The 22,979-nt window shown below is 38.7% G+C and overlaps 1 protein-coding gene across 1 annotated transcript; it reads right to left on the bottom strand.

Moving 5' to 3' along the window:
- Positions 1 to 3,917: 3,917 nt before the first annotated feature.
- Positions 3,918 to 22,659, bottom strand: gng13b (guanine nucleotide binding protein (G protein), gamma 13b). The gene is made up of 3 exons (XM_008415307.3): positions 22,189 to 22,659; positions 9,183 to 9,309; positions 3,918 to 8,886 (listed from the first exon to the last, which is right to left on the bottom strand). The coding sequence occupies exons 2-3, from the start codon at positions 9,278 to 9,280 to the stop codon at positions 8,781 to 8,783; spliced, it is 204 nt and encodes a 67-aa protein (XP_008413529.1). The 5' UTR covers positions 9,281 to 9,309; positions 22,189 to 22,659; the 3' UTR covers positions 3,918 to 8,780.
- Between the last annotated feature and the right edge of the window lie 320 nt (positions 22,660 to 22,979).

Below are 22,979 nucleotides of genomic sequence, written 5' to 3'. Positions count from 1 at the left end.
AGACAGAGATTATTACCAACAGCTGAATTTTCATTAGCGATTGCTTCTCATTTTTCATTCTTTGTATGTTGGGGTGTGTTTGCGTGTGTGCTGCAGGTGGAATGTTAATCCTAATCCACTCGTGAAGGGTTGTGTAGAGCACCAGCAGGCCATTAGTGCCTCCGTTGTGTGTGTGTGGTGTGTGTGTATGTGGGGGGGGTGCGTGTGCGTGTGTGTGCGTGTGTGTGTGCATGTGTGTGCGTGTGTGTGTGTAAGTCTACTCATGGACCAGAATGTGTACTCACAAATCCACTGGTGCACGCATTTGTGTGTGTGTGTGTGTGCAAGAGTGTAATCTGAGAGTGGAGAGGGGGTTAGAGGGCCATTAACCCATGCATTAGCGCTGACTGCAGACAGGATGGGGAAACGGACTGAGGATGAATCTGGTGTGTGTGTGTGTGCGTGTGTGTGTGTGTGTGTGTGTGTGTGTGTGTGCGCGCGCGTGTGTGTGTGTGTGTGTGTGTGTGTGTGCGCGCGTGTGTGTGTGTGTGTGTGTGTGTAGGAGATGTGATGGTTTCAGGATTTTAGGGAAAAGGGACAATCAGGGTTAGGATTTAGCACTGAGGTTGATGGGGGGTTGAGTGCATTAGGGAGTGTGTTGGTGTGTGTGGAAGGGATAGAGGGGATCTGACCCATTAAAAGCAGACAGACAGATCCTGAGTTAGAGTTAGCTGTCCCACCTTACAGGAATCTAGATGTCTTCCTCCAACCTTAAAAGAGGATTTCTGTGTAGTTTATTGTAAATGTTTTTTATATCTATTTTTCATGTAACATATATCCTCCCAAGTATGTCCTGATAGAGGGAGGAGGAAAGAAGACACTATAAAACATATAAGTAGTCTCCTTTTACTGTGTTTATCAGTAAAGCAGGTCTAAAAATCCATTTGTTTAGAGTTGGCTTTGATTAATAATAACTGGAACACAGATTAATTTTAGACTGGATTACAACTTTCCTTTGTTTCTCTTTATTTTGCCATTGTTATGTAATGTTTCTTTTCTGTTTGTTGTGTTATGTTTTTATCTTTGAACGGCTTTGAACACATAAACTTTCCCAAACTTCACTTTGCTATATATTTACTCTCTTTTAAATCAGTCGTTTCTGTGCTGTCATCGTTAGCTGCCATTCAAAACGTGGGCAGGAACTTTTCAAAACTAATTTGTTTGAAATTTGGATGAACAGCCTGTTCAAATTTGTTTAAGCAAACTTGAACTAATCAGATTGACAAAGTATTCTCAGTCTTTGCTCATCTGGCAATGAAAACAATATGGCGTAGATTATTTGGATGCAAATACAAACATTCAGGCGTACTCTCTCTCTCCCACTATCTCTCTCTCTTTCTCTCTCTCTCTCTCTCTCTGTCTCTCTCTCTTTCTGAGAAGTGAACCATCTGGGAATGCAGATCTGAACTCTGCATTTTCAGGCTGGACTGGTCATACAATCATCAACTTCTTTCAAAGTTTTAATTTATTATGGACTTTCAGAAATTCACACAAGATCAAAATTATACATTCAAACTCAAGACAAGAACCGGGAAAACCTCTGAAAAAAAAATCTGAGAATATGTATCTAGGCTGCAGTTCAAAAGCAGACAGGCCCACAGCCCAAAACATACACATTAAAGCTAGACTAAAATGATCACAAGTTAAATTCAACTCATTTCAAAAAAACTTTATTGGTCCCAAAAGGAAATTAAATGTTGTTGCAACTCATATCATCCAAGTATCTTCAAATAGTCGTTGTGGATAGTGATGCTGTGGACTGGAGGGATACATGGCAGCTGTCAGTCTTGCAACTAATCTGAAAAGGCCTCTGACTGAAGACTTCAATTGCATAACAGTAAATGTCATACATGACCGTCTTGACTTGCTAACAGCTCATTTTGCAGGCAGTAGAAACATTTCACAGCATCATGTAATGGATGACATCATCAGTTGTTAGAAGCACTGCTAATCCACCTCGTTAGCTTTCGCTGCTCCTCTTTAAAGCTGTTTGGTCAGAAAGCCGGGCAGAGAGACGGTGGAGTCAGGCTTAAACCTGTAAACCTGAGCTAATGCATCGAGTTCACACAGATTTGGATATGCAGTTTTAAGCAAATGCAGTCCAGACTCAGCTTTGAAAAAAAAATAAGCTAGTACAGTCACTCTACTGTAGCAGACTTCACCTGCAGGTTTCATGAGTGAAGCAGACCTAAACATGCAGGCAGAAACCTGATAGCAGATGCTAGCTTATCCGTTTTCTGAGAGTTGATCCACTAACATTTAGGAAGTTGCTGGAGAAAAAGTTAATGTAAATAAAAGTAGTTCATGATGGAAAAAAGGAAGTTTGAATTTTTAAGTAGAGAACAACGAATATGCTTTAAAAAATTTTATTTTAACCATTGACTGAACAAATAGCTAATTTGGTATCAGGTGGTCTTACACAATGGAGCAGAAAGCCTGGCTGGTGACACAAGGTTTAAATGCAACTTTAAAAAGTCAAATTCAGTCAAATTACAAGTCAACTACATTGTCTTTTAGTGACCTTTCGCCTGAACAATGGTGCATCTCAGAAGAACGTTCAAGGAGAGAGAACTTCATCAAAATTAAATGTGGAATGAATGACATGTTTCAATCTATTACACACATTTTTTTGTTATAGAAGCTGGTTATATTTTGCTACATCAGTTCATATTTTAAAATCCACTGTGTGGACTGACACTGAGTAAAGAGTAAGGAATGTACAGGGCATAGAAAAAACCTCAGTCGGACAGAAATAGAGACCAAAAAGTTCTGACAGGAGGTAAAAAGTCCTTCCATATATTCTGTTCTCTATTATTCATGATCTGTAGAAGCTGTAGAGTGGAGGAAGTGTTTGCATTGTCTCTTTCTTTGTGGTCTGTTCTCCTGCTCGGCATTCTGTTTTTCAGTCTTTCCTTGTGTCGACATTTGATCTACTACAGTAAAAATAAGGTTAACACATTCATTTAAACATTTATCATTATAAATATAGACGACGGCTGCAGCAGATGAGGAACTCTTGCAGATCAGTTGCAATAAATCTCTATTTTTCTCAGCCGCCTCGTTTTTTCCCGTCACTCCTTCCAATGATTCCTACCTTTTCCATCATCTGAGGTGTGGGTGCAGTGGTTGCAAAAGATACTCACACCTCTTTAAGTTCAACACATTTTGTCACACCATAAATTCAAACTTCCGTGTATTTTATCGGGATCGAACAGGAAAGACTAACACAATCTAGTGCATACCGTTAACATTTCTGAAAAGTACAGCATGTATTTTTCTCTACAAATTGGCTCAGCTTGTGTCAAACTGGGTGCAGAACATCTGTCAGCATTAATTTTCAAGTCTTGCCATAAATCCTCACTTGGGTTTGGACTTTGACTGGGCTATTCTGTCACACGGATAGGCACTAATCTAATCTAAGGATGCACTGATATAAAAAGTTTAGCCAATATTGATGTCTGATATTATCACTGCTCTTTTGGCCAACCGATATTTACTAATATCCTATATTTTTATAAAATTTTGACTCTGTAAAAGCGACCACATCACCTACGCTACTTCATGACCACCATGTTCACATTGACCGGGGTCTGCTTATGAGAAGTATGCTGATATGTTCAAAAAACGACTAACATTGTCCGATACCGATGTTGATGCCGATACATCGTGCATCTCTAATTTAAACCAATTCGATGTTACCCTGATTGAACGTTTAATGCTTTTGTCCTGCTGAAAGATGAAAACAAGTCTTATAAAAAATCCTGCCTCAGTTTTCAGACTTCGTTTGTTCTTGAGGGCCGTCTCTGCGTCAGCTGGCAGATCTCTAGTACAACAGAGGAATTTATTATAGTATAAAAAAAACAGCCAAGACAACCAGATTGTCTAAAAATCTTCTACTTTATTCAGTAAGGTAAATGTTTTTGTAAAACATTCAATAAAAAAACGGTCTATAATTTATTGCTCATTGTCATTCTTATACTAGGACTTTTTGATCTGATGCATAATTTTTCCAAAGCACTCCCACATAGAATATGTTGCTAAATATCTAGACAAGGTCTTATACAGTCGTAATGTTATAATAGTAGACATCCACATCCAAGTTCAGATCTTCGAAAAACAAACCAAACAAGTAAAGCTACAGAAGCAGGACGTGAAACAGACAAGGGACAGGCAGAGGCAGGAGTCCTCTCATGTACGTCTTTTGTCGGTTTAGTCCAGACAATTTAGTGCTTTTCCATGTGATCCCCTTAGGACTGAGCACGTTTCAGTCCTTTCAATGTTAAAGTTATTTTAAATTACAGAATTGAAGACCATAATCAGTAGGACTCTGATGGACGGTACAAAGGCTACAACCCTGAAGCCCAGAAGCAAATTGAAAGTCAATGGAAGCTCTTCCATAGTAGGAACATTGTTCTAGATCTTTGTTGAGATGTCATTTTGTGGATTCAGTTGTGTTCAAAGTAACAACACTTCTACTCCAATCACTAGTCCAATGACTGCTTTCACTGGACTACTGATTCACAAACTGTTACACATTACGAATAGTTTACTAGCAGCTGTGGTATAGTAGTAGAAACCAAGAGACCCAACAGCCAGTCTGCTGGCTCAGTGCAATAGAATCACTGAAAGCGGTCCTTTTGAAGCTGTGTGGAGTTCAACTATTGACATGGCATCAAAGAGGCAGCATTTATGTAAAGATGAAGAAACAAATATCACTGTTGAAAAAAATTATGTGTTTAAAAGATTACAAAGGCCCACGCAAAGTTAGTCTATTTGAGTTTAGGAGGTACAGACAGTAGCTATGTTTCCGTTCAATTATCATGTGAATTTTGAGCAAACTTTTTAAAATGTCGCAAAAAAACCCCAAAAAAGCAAAATAGGCGTTTTTATTACTATTGGTTTGGAGCGAATCAACCAGGCTACGCAAAACGTGACTTTGTTAGATATTAACGCTACACATGGTTGTAGTAAAGAGGAAGTAGAGGTTGTGAACTAGCATGGACCACACGTCCCAGAAAAATAGAGAGAGGTTTTCAGGAATGTGTTGCTAAATGTTCTGTCTTGTCACCTGGTATCTGCGATGTTACATGATGTCTGGAGAAATAACTGCAAACGCCGACAGCAGAAACAAATGATCAGTCAAGTGAGGTAAAAGTTCGCTACATCAGAACGGATCAGCAAATGTTCTTCTGTCTTCCCTTCAAGCGCATTGTCTCTTTTTTTTGAAAAAGCCAAAAAACCGCCTCAAGCAAGTGTAAAAACATTTTTTTGTGAAATTGAGTAAGTTATTTTGAATTTTGCTGTTTCAGTCATATAAGATATTTTAAAATGAGAATTAAAAAAATAACATTGATGGAAACGCGGTAGGTGTTGTCGTGGTATGGAAATGTTACTCATATTACGGTGCTGGCCCATTTATTGCATAGGGACCATGAGTCAGTTTGCGTCAAGAGGTCGTTTTACAGAAGAGAAAATTCCTTGGAGTACTTAAACATATCTTTTCTGATACTTTTTGTAGAATAACAAATATAGCATTTTTTTTCTTTATGTTTTGACCTTGCTTGCATTGTGTAGGCCTGTCACTTTGAACACAACTGGTTATTTTTAAAGTTTTGTTGTTATGGCTAACAATTTTTTGGTCTGTAAAACATGTTTTCACAGCCCATGGGTAGATTAAACTTACTTAGCAACTCTTGATGATAGCAAAAAAAAAAGAAAAAAAGTTAAAATATAATTCAAACTCATTTGGAAGTAGAGTAAAACTCCCAGGAGCAGCCGCTGAAACACAAACTGAATCTGATTTACTACAGTACATAGAAGATGTGAAGCTCTGCTGTCCCAAGTCGCGTCCAGACTCCGTTGTCCTTGCCAAGCCTCCCTTGGTACACATTCTCACTGAGTAGCGTGCATTTGTGTTTGTGTGTGTGAGTGTGTGTTGTTGCAGATCTGTTCTGCCTCCCATGCGTGTGCGCGCGTGTGCGATGCAGCTGCATTTGCGCTTCGCAGCCCACATGGGAGCCTCTTGCCCAGATTTGTTTCTGAAAGTATGCACACATAAACATAAGATTGCAGTCACATGCACTCACAGGCCACCTCTGAGGTCAGCAGTGATGTCGGAACCTCATGCCACATATTTACATTCTCGTTTTAAGGAAACTGTGTACAAGGCAGTAGTAGATGGTGATCTGGCAAGGTGAAGCTTTTTTTTGTTGTGATTTTCTTTTATTTTTTTATTCGTTTTTTTTTTTTAGGAGGACAGAAAGAGGAAAGGTTGCAACTATATAAAAAAGCTCAAGGTTAAGGAAAGTTCTCTTCAATAAATAAATAAATAAGTTAATAAGTTAAAGGGGTCCGTCTATACATGTGAGGAGGGATGCGTGTGAAAGGTTTCTTGTGTTGGTCTCCACGGTTGTGCGTGGTCTTTAGGGGCTGCGGTTCAGGATGAGAGGAAGCAGAAACCTAAACCCGCCCCAGAGACCCAGAGTTTCACTTTGCTATGACTACGCTTGGAGAACTACCGGCGTCATGACATTCAAGCTAAATCACAATATCATGATTGTCCTTGAAATGAAGCTTTTTTTAATCTGAAAAGGGCAGCAGTCATACATAACAGGAAGCTAGTTTTGGAAGCAGCTTGGGTGCTAGCGTAGTCTGCACAAACTTTGCTAAGTATACTCACGGAGGTATTCTTCAATCAGCTGTAGTAGCCACATTCAGTAGGAGAGTGTTACAACTAAAGTGGTTGTTTAAGAGATTTCTTGTCAGTCTCATAGGGCAAAAGTCAGATTTTTACACCACAGGAAAACATTAGCTACTTGGACCTGTAGCAGCACACTTAGCAAGCAGCAGGCTGCTAGCTACACTTACATTGATTGCTGTGTTTCTATATGATATCTTCACCTACGACAAATGTTTTCATTATGTTTATGAAATACATTTTGGGCAGCCTAACTAATTGTAAAAATGTTTTGTAGCCCCTGTATAAAGCAGCAGATTAATCACCCTCTGCCCCAGTCCAGGCAGCTATTGTAGATCCAGTCATTTTGACTCATTTTGCTCTTGTGTTTTCATAATTTGGTGACCAGAAAAAAACTATGTTACTGTGAGTGCTGCAGCAAGGGGGCTACAGTTATAGTGTGAGGTGTCTAAATATAATGCTATAACAAAACTTCTTTTTACAATTTGTGAGGGGTGCTTTTTAAATTTTTATTGTATTTCACTTGTCCAAAAGTTCATTCTTTTTTGTTGTTTAAAAAAGCTGTACTTCATGACTTTCACGTTTATGCTACGCTAACTTTGCTAATATGCTAGCAGAGTTAAACCCAGAGACATTTTGTTGTATTTCAGTATGCTTCGCTGTTACATTTTATAAGGACTGGACAGCTAATAAATTATCAAGTTAGCTTTTATACTGAAACTCAAACTACACCTCTACGGATATTTTTTGAAATAGATATTTTTTTCTTCATTTCAGCTCTAGGCGTGATGACTGCCAGATCTGTAGCATTAAGAAATCACTTCAGTAGTGCCTTTCTGACAACACAAATTAGGCTAAAAGAACTCAAAAAGCAAAACATAATGTTGCTAACATCCATCAGTCTGGAAAGAAAACAAGAGTTTCTCAAAAACAATTAACCAAACAAATTTTACAAATCTAGTGAAAAGTTTAATTACCAATGCCATGCTAGGAGGAGTCAATTATTTTAAAGGACTAACATTACGCCTAACGTAGGGCTAGCATACAGACAGCTCATGGTTTCAATTTCTAGCTTGCAGTTGAATTTTATGGTGGCAGAGGGAGAAAAAACTGAAGCAAAAACCCATGATAATGGCTGATTTGTTGGTCTTGCTTGGAAAGCAATCTGCACGAACTGGGCTACTTCATCATCAAGTATACTCAAATCAGACTTTTTTATTCCAAACTTTGAAAAGGGTCATTCAACATGTCCATTTGCATGCTCCATTCTGCAAACTATTTTGTTAGCATGGATTGGACCTAAATTGAACTGTTTGCTAACAGATAACGTTTAGCTAAGATTTACAAGGTCTTTCTCTGCTGTTCGTATTTTTATGTCTGTCTACGTCAATTACAAATAAAAGCAAATGTTTGTATTGAAAGAGTTACTTACTCACTGTTAAGCATTGTTATTGGTGAATTCTCTGTTTTAATCATTTTTTTTCTTTTGCTAACCTCTTTACTTGGGAAATCTCTCATTTTAGTTAAAAGTAAGTAAATATGACGATGTTTTTAATGATAATGAAAGTCTTACATTTCTTCGACCTGCAGTCAGTCTGGCAGTGAGAATGTGATTCAACATTGTATTACACATGACTAACGCATTAAAGTGGGACTTAAAAAAAACAAGATTGCAAATGGCAGCAGAATAAATAAATAATCAAACAGTATATTCATACAAACCAGTGTAGTACAAGTAATGATTGTTGCTCTCATATCATAGTAATGCTAGATTGCTATGGCAGGAATAAACTTGCAGAGAAAGAGTCAGACAAGGTTTAGAGCGATGATGTGTGCGAGTGTCAGTGAGTGTTTCTGTGCCCTTGTGGTTGTGTGTGTGCATGTGTCTAGGGTGAGGTGGGGGGTAACAGCTGTAGTACATTCATGGTGAGGGCACATTGGGCGCTGTCCGGCCACTGCCCTCACAGTCCGGGTCGGATTCAGGGGTCATCTGTAGGGTTACTGTTGACACGGGAGGTCCTGGGAGGATGGATGCTTCTTCTCCCTAGAGGAGGATGCATTTGCCTTTCTCCACCCATGGGTTGTTCTTCATCAGCTCTGGGTTTAGAAAGGGATCCTCGGGAACGCCGTCCTCAATCCACTTGACCAAACTTTGTAGAAAGAAAGAAATGAAAAACATTATTTTATTCCCAGTATGTCATGGTATGGTATGGTATGGTATGGTATGGTATGGTATGGTATGGTATGGTATGGTATGGTATGGTATGGTATGGTATGGTATGGTATGGTATGGTAGTATAGAATGGCATATTATGTTGTGGTGCAATATGGTATAACATGATATGGCATTTGTAATGTGTACAACAGGTATGAATGCAGGTATGGTGCAGTCAGACCTTGCAGACATTTCTCTGTAAGGGTTTGCAGCTGAGGCCTGTATACTCACTCTGTGACCGTTTTGGAGGATTTCTCTCGTTTGAAGGCCAGCTGGTATTTGAGGCTCTCCACCTCCTTCTTCATCTGGGGCAGGTCCATCTCATCCATGGCTGCAGCTTGATATATGGTTGTTCTACCTGCGCATATAGAGATGAGACCAGAGTTATATTTATATAGCACACTGTTCAAACAGAAAGCCGACTCCATACATCAGTGCCCTGCGGCAAGATCACAACAAAGAACAACTGGCTTCCTGCTGAGCAGTTACAATTGCTACTCCATAAAAAACTGGAAAACAAAATCCATTTCCTTTAGTAATCTTGTTCAAATGTTGTTTTCTTTTTTTATAAATAAAAACACTTTTAATTTCTTTCTATCAGGGTTACTTATGATAAAGTAGATTAGTAGAAGACATAGAGAGAGAAACTGGAAAACATTTGGATTTTCCTGCCAGAAAGGAGAGAAAGAACAGCATGTACTTTTGCACTGTCCCAATTCCCATGGAAGTCTATGTGTGACCGAATCTTCCTCTCACCTTTACATCCACTGAGACTGGAGAGATTACTGAGGCAAGAAAAACGTGTGAAAGGCAAACAGAACATCCGGTGGCTAGATTTGATTCTTTAATAGACAATTTTGTCTTTCACATTTTGATGTCAGTAAAGTATAACTGACTGTAGGCATCAAGTCAGCATATAAACAGTGACATGTAAGATAATAATTGATTGAAATTTATGTCTACTTTTCAAGTCAAGTTACTAGTAACGAGATGCGTAGCGCGGCGTGGCATGGTATGGTACAGAATCATATATGGTGCTGGTAATGTTACGTTGATGTCTCTTTTGATAACTTAAATCAATTGACATAATTTAAAAACAGAATTTTGTATTTCTCAGGTTACTTATGTCAGGTATTATATCTGCTTAAGATTTCAATGTGTCACAAAAAAAAAACTAAAATCAAATACATTTTTTAAGACAGCAAATACTTTTCCACTGCAGTATATACCAAGGTTTCAAAACGTAATAATTTCCAAACCATTAAAGCGTTCTGTAGGGTTGGGTGACAAGGCAAAAAAAGAAAAAAAAGCAATATAAGCATTTCATATCAGTCGGTATTGATGATAATTGAAAAATAAATACATGGAATTTTTCAGCACAGTGACAAAAAAACCTTTATTGTTTAGCTACAAATAAACGAAATAAAATGAAATGAAACTCTGTCAGCTCCCAGATAGTGAGATGCTTCTTAAAGAGACAGGGGCCAATTTCAAAGCATTAAACTGCAAAGACAAATTTCTTTTGTTAGTTTTGATATGTACTGGATTTTTATAACAACTGAAGACAACATAGTTACTCTGTTGTGCTATAAAATGACGCTAGAAAATATGTACAATATCTCCTTTTTAAGATTATAACATACATGAATCTGAACATCAAAAACCAATAAAAGAAATATTAACAGCATGCTAGAAAACTCCAGATTGCCAAACATGGCTGTGGTTATCTCCTCACAATAATCTGGCCTTCATCCTCTTCTGCTGTTTTTTTTTTCTGACTTCTGTTCCCACTCCACACCCACATTCTGTAGCCATTAAACTGTCCCAGTAACACTGTGCCCCTCTTGTCTTTCTCCTTCTACTTGTGTAACAATATGCACAACCATATCTATGCGAGCTTCAGATGATAGGGGATCTCATATGCACTAAAAACTGAGATGCTTCAGCACAGAAAAAAACAACTTTTTAGGCTTTGTAATTTATGCAATTGAGGATTTAGTGAATGCAGAGGCAGAACATAGCAGCTTTGAATTTACCCTCTATTTCACTGAATGGGAAGTGTGATTTAAAAAAAACTTTCATAGTTCATATTTTTCATCTTTAAATTCATTGTTTTTATCATTCATTTGAGTCCATGTTAAAGCTGAGGCAGAACTCTGGTAAAGACAAAAGCAACTAAAAATGCGGAGGATAAATGTCCTGCTGCCCGCTTAGCTCCTCCCACACAAAACCTCCGGCATAGTCAAAACCTAAAAATAGAAGGTCTCCAATGGGACTCAAACCCCAAACCTCCGAGTGGGAGTCAAGTACTGAACACCTTCAGCAGCCACATCCTACCTTTTCCAACGTATTCCCTCTTAATCTGGACCGAAAAGAACTACAAAACCCAGTAAAAAAATCTGATAAGAAAATATAAACTTCCTTCCAGTAATAGAAAGTCAACATGACTGGTTTTAAAAATATATGGTTTCAAAACTGCTCCATTTTTTTTTTCATCTTAAACTTGAGGTGGGTGTTATGGACTTAAAAGTTTTATCACGATATTTCCTGGTAGTATTGTGATAACAATAAAATGATTTGGGTGTGACTGCATGGTACAGCAATCATAAGCACAAATATAGAACTTAGTTTGTAATACTTTTCTTTTGGATGCCAGTCATATAAGGAAGTGAGATTTGTATCATTGGATAAATTTTGAGGAAAATGGTAAAAACAGCAATCCTGACGATAAGGACAGTTTTTAAAAAAAACATCATTAATCAGTATCAATCAATCAATCAATCAAATTTTATTTGTATAGCACATTTCAGCAGCAAGGCATTTCAAAGTGCTTTACATAATTAAAATAAAAACAGAAATAATCAGTGAGAAAGAGAGAGATTAATCATCATAACAACAATAAATCAATATTGAAATTGTTTTGAACTTCTCTCAGTTTAGGCCTCTGGTCTGATTTTACACCAAATAAAAACATAAATAGTTATCTGGTAAGATATTACCAGCTTTTCATTATTTAGCAGAACCTCACTTTTAAAACTCTGAGCCATCACTTGAAGAATGATACAATGTGCTGAACAATTTTTTTCCTTTTTTTTTCTACAAATCCATGGATTTTCTCCCATTATTCTTATTTTCATTTGCTCTACATAAAAACTTTTATTGTTGCTGCCAACTGCTGCAAAAAGCCCAGAGCTGTAACTGTGACTCCTGTTCTATAAAACAAGAGTGACTACTTATTACCTAAAAGAGAATGATGATCCCTTTTTTTGCACATTGTTGTAAAATCCAATTAAACAGGAAGGGAGGAAAAAAGTGGTTTCAAAAGAGGCTGGACTGCGACTAAAAGAGATTAAAACAGCAGAGAATTAATAGGCCAGTCGCGTGTGTCCTTTAGTTAATAGGAGTAAAACATCAGATGCAATATTACACCATGATGTGTGTCTCCTTCTAGTGTTCGGCAGACAGGGAGGTAGAGTGATGGCTACTTCCTGCCTTAGATCAGATTTCAGCTGCATCCTCCGGAGACAGCAGCAGGACTGGATGTTTTCTTTTGTCTGACTCCATCGATCATTTTCTCTTTCATACCTCTGTTAGCACTTTACCCCCTATTTCCTTACTGGCAAATATTTATTTACCATATGCATCTAAAGAGCTCTCTTTTCTCTACTTTCTGCTACATTTTTAGCTGCATTGCAGGTTGCCCACGTGTTCCTGTCACTGAAATCACAGTAGATTCTGAGGCTAGGTTTACACGAGAACGCTGCCTGGAAACTTCCTGTAGTTTCAGATGCTGACTGGGAAAAAGTTCCACATGCCAGGCCACGTGATGGCGCTGTGATTTTAGAATATCATTAGTAGTCCCAGGTTAACAGTGTGGACATTAGGAGTATTTTTATACCCGATTGTCCAGTAGATTCAGTTCGATTCAAAATTGGGGTTCAAAACTGCAATTTTGTTATATGTTCAGCTGCTGTGGTTCATTTTCACACTGCACCATGTCAAACGAACTAAACACTCTGAAAAGCCTGTTCAGCCACTCGCTTGTGGTGGCGCTGCACCAATAATCATGGACGGAAACAGAAAGACCTCTGAAGAAGACAATGAGCGCAACTTTCTTCTTAATAAAATCTGAACAAAAATGGAGTAGGGTCAAATTTTAGCAGTTGTAGGATTTCTATTTTGGTTTTGGCAAAACGAGTCATTTCTCCTGCTAGCAATAGACTCACGCATTTGTTTTGTTTGTTTTGTTGTATTTCCCCAGAATGCTGTGCCCCATAGTCTGTTTCCTGCTTTTGGAGCATCCTCTGGTCCGCTTGGTGTTAACATATGCATCTGAACCGCAACAGAGTTCAAATTAGCTGAGCGAAAAGGTTTTTATGCTGACCAGAGTTTGCTTGTTTGGTCAGCATCGATTATGCCTCAAAACGGACCAGACTTTCTAGGGATTGAAAATGCAAGAAAATGTATAAAGTTGCACATCAGAGGAGCTTAAATATTACAATATTAATGTGTTAGTGTGTTTGAATTTTTGATCGCAAAACAAGAGTATGAAATTCTAAAGATGTGGTATCTAAACAGTGTTTTCTCTTTCATCCTCTTCCACCTGTATATAATATAACCCTCCCTTTGCTTTTCTATTGTCCTTTCTCCCTTGCCGTCTCAGATTACTTGCCGAGTCACTGAAAACTCAGCCATGTAAATTTGCCTATATTCATGTTCTGAACCACCTCAAACACAACACAATGTTAATAAAGGAAAGATTATTGTTGGGTCATTGGTTTAGTGTCGTCATACGCTGTAAAGCTTAAGACCAAATAATTAGTCGATTCAGCTTTCCTTTCAGCTGCAGACTCACTTTGTACCTTTCACTGCGCTCAAATTTCCGATGTCCGTCTGTCTCCTGCTGTCTTCTACAAATGCCCTCTCGCTAAGTGCTCTCTGTGCATTTACACACATTTGAAACAGTTAATCCATTACTCTATGCATTAGTAGCCTCTCCACATTCTCTTTCAGTGAGGTCCAGCCAGTTGCTTGTAATGATCACCGTTACTAAGTCAGTGTAAGATTTGTTTAGAGAGGTCTTTGTGGAACTGTCGAAACTTTTCAGTTGTGGGATTTAAAAAGATTATCAGTAACAGGAAATACCCTAATCTGATCAGCAAACTGTCCTCTTCAAAGGTTTTCCAACTGTACTGAAGTTAAACGTCTGCGATGCCATCTGGGAATCTCCAGTCCAATACTAATACATTTCAAAATCTTTGATTCCTGTTTTCCCAGCATGAAGAAAAGATTGGAGGTGCCCAAAGAATCGACTGATGACCGGAATCGGACGATGGTATCCTTGTTATCTGCTGGCGAGAAACTAAAGAATCTTTTTCCAAAAAATTTTCTCCATTTGGATTATTTATCTCTCGAGACAAAAACTGCTTTGATATCCTGGTGAGAAGTTGCCAGATCAAACTAATACTCACCTATTCACAAATGTCTTCCGGAACATCACTACAAAATTTTGGAAGAAAATCTCTCTTTCATTTACAAAGCAAATCCAGGATTGAAATTCATTTTCCTTCTCACTGACTGGCTGCACCTCCAAGAACAGAGACAATGTAGACTGTATATATTATCTCCTAAGGTAGTGCTAAGGCAGTTTCTACAGTATTTGGTGTCTGAACTATTGTAACAGCCAGTTATTAATGTTTTTAGACAGGGTCTCAATTATTTGTGGATTTTAGCGATCATCATTGTGTTCCCTGTCACCTATGAATATCTTGGGGTGCATAGTATTTTTTTCTTTTTTGGTTCCTTTTTTCTTCTTCTCTTCTTAGTCAGTAGCATACAAACCAAGCCATTATAGCACTTCCATGAGACTGTAGTGTTAAATATATAAATTGTGCCCGAAACTGGGACTTCTGAATGTGTTCTCAGTGGTTGCGTTCCCATTGCAAATGTCCGCTAAACTTTGTCGATGTTCCGCTAATGTCAAAAAAGCCCTCAATTTCGCAATTGCAGTGTTTCCGTTAAAGTAGCGACGCAATTAAAATCACACCTGAATAAGTTTGTTCATGTGATGAGTCATTAAAAAACATGCCGCGCCATTGTCCTCCTACTGTCATCTTCTTCGTTTTTCTGCCAGTAGTAATATTTGGTTGTTGATCACATTTTGATCACCAGCTGCCACAAAAACCACCTCATCTTAGTGCAAAATCTTTTCATTGAAAAATGAGAGTTTTTTGTGAAATTGACGAGTTTCCATTGCACAATTTTATGGTCTCTGAGTCTGTTCTTTAATAGAGCCAAGAAGGAACAGGTAGTGTAACTGCTATGGTGGAAAACCTGATTCCCCTTGCTGGACTTTTTACAACCACACTTCTTCAAAGTGGTCCTCTGGCACCAACCTCAATTGTGCCAGTGGTCTGACGCCTTCGATGCAATCTATAAGTCTAGTTTGTATAGAAATGGGAATCATCTTATGTCAGACCATAAGTAAACATGGCAGTGGTCTAACACCCACTCCTGCTCTTTGATGGCAGTTTTGTATAGAAGAGGCTTATGAGTCTAGCATCCAGTTGAAAGCTAAAAGAACTGGGAAGGTTGCCAGGAGGAGGTCGATTTTATATGTGTATTAGAAAAGCACCTTTTTGTTAAGGTCCCACAAAGGCCCATACATACAAGACACAGAAATAAGGCGGATGATTGGAGGATGAAGTGATTTATGTATCAAAGAACAGATGGAGTTCACCAAAGAGCATCACTCAAAAAGTCTTTCTGATAATCGGATGTAGAAAATGTGGCTTAGCCACATAATAACAAAATGCAGTCCTGTACAGGGTATTAATATGAAAGATACATCACCGCACATTTTGACGGAAGCCATGGATACTACTAACATCATATTGCAGTTATTTCCCCTAATATAACAATTAAGCTGAAAATCTTCACAATCCAATCACCTGAGAATTTATCCACGCATATTTACTGTACAGCTTAAAATTCTTTTAAAATATATAGAATTTTTGATTGCACAGGGTTCCTTAAGTCTTTAACATTTATTAGGCGGTGAGGCCTTAAGGAGATAAATAATGCCATCCCTAAGGGAGGCCCAGACTTCAGGAATACGAGACAAAGACATCATTCAAGAACGTTTAAAAACAATATGTAAATAGTTTGCAAATCAGTGCAATGTTACTAAATATTGGACTATGGTGTGAAATTTTACACCTGTGAATCAATCAGAACAAAATAAGTACTATAAATATGAGTCTGTGGGCAAGTCACAGAAACCAAATGAATACCTGAAGAGCAACTTTAACTTGGACTTTTCATTAGTTTGTTACAATTTATTTAATAAACCTCCTTTTTTTGGTCTCTTAGATCAGTTTTTTGTTGGGTATAAGTGTGGTATAGCTTGTATCAGTATTACTGCATATGTTGCTTTAAAAGCAATAATCTGAGTTTTGGTGTCAGATAGGAGGGCACAGTGGGGTGGTTGTTTTGGGGGTGATATGTAGGTCAGATAGTGATTTGGGTCAGAGCATCCAGAGATTAACCTTTACTCCCCTCTACTCTACCAACTTCCCAGCTCTCCTTTTTACTGTATGCGTGCATGTGTGTGTGTGTGTGTGTGTGTGTGTGTGTGTGTGTGTGTGTGTGTGTGTGTGTGTGTGTGTGTGTGCGCGTGTGTGTGTGTGTGTGTGTGTGTGTGTGTGTGTGTGTGTGTGTGTGTGTGTGTGTGTGTGCGCGTGTGTGGGGATATGCGTGTTGCCAGGGTTTAACATGTTCTCTGAGGGATGTATCAGGTAACAAAAAGAGGAAGAAGCAGAAAAGCTCTGAGTCTGAGTGAAGAAAGGAAGCTAAAATAAAGAATATGGAACAATAATAAGATGTAAGAGACAAAAGACTGGATCAGAGTGAGCAGATATTCTTGCTTCTATAGCTACTGCATTGTAAATAGAGGCTAAAAATAGAAAGGAAGAGGCAGAGCTCTTCTGACCAGCGGAGAGTGAAAACGGAGAAAGAAAGACGATGTTTCTCTTCATTAAACTGGTAAGGAGATGACTTTAAGGGTTAAAACTTCTTGACGCTTAGAAACGGTGCTTGAGGTTTTAAAGCCAGCTCATCTATTCAGCTCTTTGGTGAGAACCGAGCGCCTGAAAACCAAAACAGATGATATCACATCAGTCTGCATTCAGACATATCTAGTCAATAGAGTCTAATCGATATGGAATTAGCCTGGATGGAATGATGTGTGTATGCTAGGTCGCAGTACACATGCAGGGCATAGCAGACCAAGAGTCTGTCAATGCGGCTAGCTAAGAAAAAAATCAATCGAATGAACACAAATGTAAAATGGTGATGATGACAGAAAACAGTAGAAAAAAAGATAAACCGTAAACGTAGAACAACCATATCTTAAGTGGGAATAACCATGGACAGATGTAGTACAACAGACACAACAAAAGAGTTTCAGTAAAGCTGAACAAACTTGTAGAGTTGCTAGCTAAATATAAAGTGCTATAAAACAACCCTAACAAAGACAAAATAATTACCTGCTACTAATACCACAACTAAAAGATCCTTCCTGCAATGTAACAAAACCTTCATGAGAACCCTGAGTGTCTACAAGGTAACTAAACATTTTCAGAAGAACCTGAAACACCTACTAAATAACAAAGCATCTTCCAAAGAACCCAAAATGCCTACGGTGTAATAAAACTTTCATAAGGACATTAAATACTTATGGTGTAACAAAACAACTTGAAATAGACCGTATACACCTTCAATGTAGTAATAAAATAATACAAGAAGCATATGTTTTTTTGAAGTGTTAAAAGACTACAACAAAGAAACAAAATTACAACTTCAAATTGAACCCCAAAAAGTACAATGTTACCAAACTATTAAAAAATGGAAATGTTACAACAAACGGTGACAAAATAAGCATAAAGTGCTCAGAAATTGGCTCTTTTTCATTTCAACCCATGTCACTTTGCAACTGAATTTTTCTGGTCAGAAATGGAGCCATCTGCCAAGGTATGTTTAGTACCAACCATGTTCATGTCCCCACCAGATTGACATTTTGTACACTTTGTTAGCTGATGACTCAAAGTAATTTTCTGTATACATAGTCTATAAGTAAATGTCAAGCCTGATATATTTATGGTTCGTATCATTAAAAAATATTCATAGTATAAGTTAATAACTGTCATAAGACTTATGGCTGAGAAGGTTTCTTTAAGTTTTTATCAAGCTTTAGCTAGTTTTGTAACAGAGGTAATGCTATAGTCAAATTTAGCTAAAATTAGCTAAAATTAGCATTAGCTTATATTTGCTGTGCTGCATAAACTTATTGAAGTTGGTGTCGATGAACAACACATTTTAGCTGTGTTTTTTTTATAAGATTGATAGAGGTATAACAAGATGTGGTCGTACAAGATCTTGCGATATAAACATCACTATTCTTCTCGTTGAGATGACCGCTGTCCCGTGTGCAATAGCTAGTTGTGGTCAGGATGGCTTCGCCTGCTAACGTTTTAGCAGGGGTTTTAGTAGGAGTTATAACTAGCAACAAGTAACTACTGTTTAGTCATTTGTTTGGCATTTTATGTTTCCGATAGAGACGATAAAATGTCAACGGACTGACAGACAAGACATGATCAAAATGTAGGCACTGCAAGTTGCTCAGATGCTGAAAGAGGCAGAAAGCATCACTAGGGGTACGCTGAGATACATCACAATCACAGCGCACCCTATCAATAGCAACAGAGAAATGGTAAAAGTTGTACTGCAGAATATGAAAAGTTGAAGCGCTGTCTAAAGGTGTGAAGAGATCTAAAAAAATCAGAAAAAGAAAGTCATCCTGTATTGTCTCGTTCTCGGGATTGTAACAATCCCTAAAACTTGATAAAAACTTAAAGGGATTGTTACAACATTACATGTTAGGTTTAACAAGTTGTTTTCAAATTTAATTTGTAAGAACAACCATTTCAGCACAGTTTTATGACTTAACCACAAAACAATTGTGTCTTGGTCTTTTTTAACATGAAAGTTAAAACAGACAACTTAGTTTAATAAAAATGTTTGTTAATTTTTACTTTTATCCACAAAGCACTTTGGGGATAAAGATGTGTTTCACCTTTGACACGCAGATCTTTTTTGTAAGCATGATTTTAAGCAATACAAGCAAAATCTTTGCCACAGCGACTACACCTTACGTGTCTATAGTCAGGAATGGAAAGGCGGCAAAATTGAAAGGAATTTTATTGACACAAACTTCCGTGTTCTCTCACTTTGAGCAGGAGAGAGCTGTGGCTGGGATTTAGTGTCTCTTTTCTAGCCATTAAATTATGGTAAACCTACAGCAGTTACACTTTAAAACTAAACTAGAGTTACTTTTAAGTCAAATAATTTTTTTTGCATTCACAGACACAAATTTGTTGATGATTCACAAGGTTTGCATTTTTTTTATTTGGACCTCAAAATACAAATGGTTCAAACCGTTTAAATATTACGCTCAATGAAGGATTTACTCAAAAAATAAAAACAACTAGTTGAAATCTTTTACAGCTAAAGTCAACAGAAAATATTAGCTATTTTGAATGATATTATACTTAAGGAGATGGTTCTGGATTTAGTCATATATCCTATTTTCCTCACTATAAGGCGCACCGGATTATAAGGCGTACCTTCAATGAATGGCCTATTTTAAAACTTTTTTAATATATAAGGCGCACCGCATTATAAGGCGCATAGAAAAGACACTACAGTTAGGGTTGCCACCCGTCCCGTACAAATGTGGATGTGTAATAATAAAGAAGTGGTCCCCGAGTACTTTATATAGTAGGCTGCCCCAGTCATGGACCTTACCAAGCTCTGCCCAGAAACGCTCCTCGAAAATCCCACGTGGCTGCATGTCTCACAAACAAAGCCTTGCGGTGCTTAGTTTCTATGTCAACATGGCGTCTTTCATTTTGACTGACTCTGCAGAGTATTTCTGAGTCGATTAGTGTGGCATTTCTGCCAGATTTTCTAAAAATATCAGCCACAACAATGGACAGGGGAACCAACAAGTTCATGTCATCTTTTTTGGACGGCATTAAGGTGTTTGAGCCACGCGATGCCTCCAACATTGTGCGTGTCACAGCAAAATGCTACCGGTTGATGAGGAAAACAGCAGATCCTCAGACCCTCAGGATAAATATAGCTGTGGACAAGATCACTGATGCCTATTGTTCTTGCAAGGCTGGGTAAGTCGGGCATTCATGGTTTTGAGGGTTACTTTTGAAATCACTGATTTCTCTTGTTGGTAAATGGTCCAATGTGCCTAGGCCTTATACACTGTACTCGGTGCTAGAGTGGCTAACAAGATTACAGTTCAGTAAAAAGCCTTTTCAGGTAAAATAAAATCTTTAATGTATGTCAGATACAGTACACATTGCATATTGATCTGTTCAGCTAACGGAAGACTGTGTAACAGACAGGCTTCAAGGTATAGAAGTTGTATCGGTACTGCCATTATGCTGTACTTGGCTAAAAGGTTTTCATAATGGATGTGTTTATTATTGACTTTATTTTTTTCATTCACTAAACACAAAGAAAGCAAAGCAATAATACTTACACCAGCACACAATCTTTTGTTCTTATTGATCCTATGACGGTTGAGCTGCAAATGCGGTTGTGCACAAGCTTTGATCCAAGCAAGGCATTCCGTTTCACATTTTGGAAATCTGTGAATTTTAGTTCCACAAATACGATCAGGACACCCGACATTGCCTGTACAGATTCCCCACTGACAGTGGAGAACCATTCTTTTTCGAGTCTTGACGCAAAAACTTTCTGCCGGTCTGCTAATCCACAATGTACATTAGCATGCGTTTACTACAGTAGCTTGTGTTTGTGAGACGTTCACGCACGTGGTAGCTGCGCTGTGACGTGAAATGGGCATTGGCCAATGAAATGCAGCCCCTGTGGTAAGGTCCATTGTTTCACTCACGGTGTTGGTATTGCGATATTGTGCCCAACTGCTTTCTGGGTAACACAGACCAACCGACACGCTGCCGCCGCAGTCTCTGTCTCTCTTCCCCGCACCCACCCCACCAACACCCCACTCGGTCGGCGAGGAGAGCCTTCTGCGACTGGGCCGGGGTGTGGCTGGACGATGGTCACCCTTCTCCGTTCGCGCACAGCATGTTCGTGGAGAACGTGGTGCTAAATGATCTGCAGACGACCTGATTATCAGGTCCGTAGGTAGATAGGTCAGTCAAACTTTATTAACAAACCAGAATTCTGACAACTATCCCAGCATGCACCGTGCGCTTCTTCTTCTACGGGCAAAATGAAGTCGGCGGCTGCTTACCGTAGTTACTAGACCTGTTGTGGCTAAATATTGGTCCATATATAAGGCGCACCGGATTATAAGGCGCACTGTCGGCTTTTGAGGAAATTGAAGGTTTTTAGGTGCGCCTTATAATGCGGAAAATACGGTACATTGTTTCATTGTTTAGAGCATTGTTGCAAAGTATTGTATTTCAATTTGATTATTCCAGTATAAAGTAATAAATAGCTGTTTACTTGTTGACTCTAAAGTCAGTAGACGCCAGAATGATTAGAAAAGATTTGAATAATTTAAAGAATTTAAGCAAATTATGTCAAAAGAATTAAATTAATTTGTTGAGTAAGTAGATTTAGGAGTCTCTTTCGTAACTTCTTAGAAAAATCAGTTAAAGTAAAATTCAATCAAATCTAAATAAATTATTACATGAAGGGTTAAATTCTAACAGTTTGTTTTATAAGTGTATCCTGGACATTTTGATCATATCTGTGAGTTTTCCCCTCACAATTCAGGCCAAAGAGAAAGACGAGGAAGAGAGGATGGAAGGAAAGGATGAACATAACATAAGTGTAAGTTTTATGTAACAGCCGTGGCTTCCACAGGGCCCACAGACAAGGTGAGATCGTGGAGGAGCTGAAACTGGGCAGGACAGGAAATAGAAAAAAAACCCCATCAACCAATAATTCACTTAAAAAAAAAAAGTAACTATCGCGCCTAAATGATTCCAAATCCTGCGCAGAGTTTGCGTCGGTTTGCCTTCAGACAAGCATGGAAATCAAACTGAATTCCAATATTACGTTTCACGCAAAGAGAAAAGACTCCTCGCTGCAGGAATAAGGAATAAAACAACCGCCCGAGCTGAACGGTGAAGGGATGATGCGGGTAAACGGAGGTGGTCGCATCTCTTACCTCACTGATGCGCCGGCGGCGGCTGTTGCTCCGTTCCAAGTCAAGGATGCAGGTGAACACTGCAGCACCCACACACACACACACACACACACACACACACACTACAAAGCACACTAAAACACACCGTCGCTTTAAATTTCCCGTGCAGCACAGCCTAATGTGCGTGCGCCTTAATTGATCCGCTGAGAGAAAGATGAAGGTAAAAAAAAATAAAAAAATCCGCAGGATTTCCGGAGTGAAACAGATGATGGGCAGTGTGTCAGTGTCTGGAGGAGGATGAAGCTGGAGCTGGCCCGTTTTTGTTTGTAGGTTCCTGTTGATGCTGAGGTGTGTGTGTGTGAGTGTAGGAGGAGGAAGTTAAAGAAGTAGTGCGCCTCGGTGCTCGCTCTGATGTGCAATCTCCGGCTCTCTACCGGGATCCTCCTATATGAGAGAGTCCGTTATGTGTGTGTGTGTTGAGAGAGAAAGAGAAAAGCGAGAGCGAGGGAGAGGGAGTGGGAGGAGGAGAGATACTGGGAGGGTGCATGTGTGGTCCCCGAGGATGCGCGTGGAGAGTGGACCAGCTTCACCAATTTAAAGGACGGACAGACCTTAAAGTGTCTGAATTCTCTGCGCTTTGCAGAGATTTTTTTTTTATTGCCACACTCTTAGTTCCTGCCTAATGTGGACACCGGCTCCATTAGGTTTTCACTGAGGGAAGTCTTGAAAGCAACATACAGTGAGACTCGTAGCTACCAGTTTTGTACCTAAAGATCTTCTTTGCAAAATAGCCTAAGGGTGCATTCACACCA

The sequence above is a fragment of the Poecilia reticulata genome, chromosome 8, assembly GCF_904066995.2.
Source record: "Poecilia reticulata chromosome 8, P_reticulata-male-v2, whole genome shotgun sequence".
Classification (NCBI taxonomy): domain Eukaryota; kingdom Metazoa; phylum Chordata; class Actinopteri; order Cyprinodontiformes; family Poeciliidae; genus Poecilia; species Poecilia reticulata.
The sequence above is the reverse complement of the archived record's forward strand: the minus strand, read 5'-3'. Positions and strand labels throughout refer to the sequence as shown.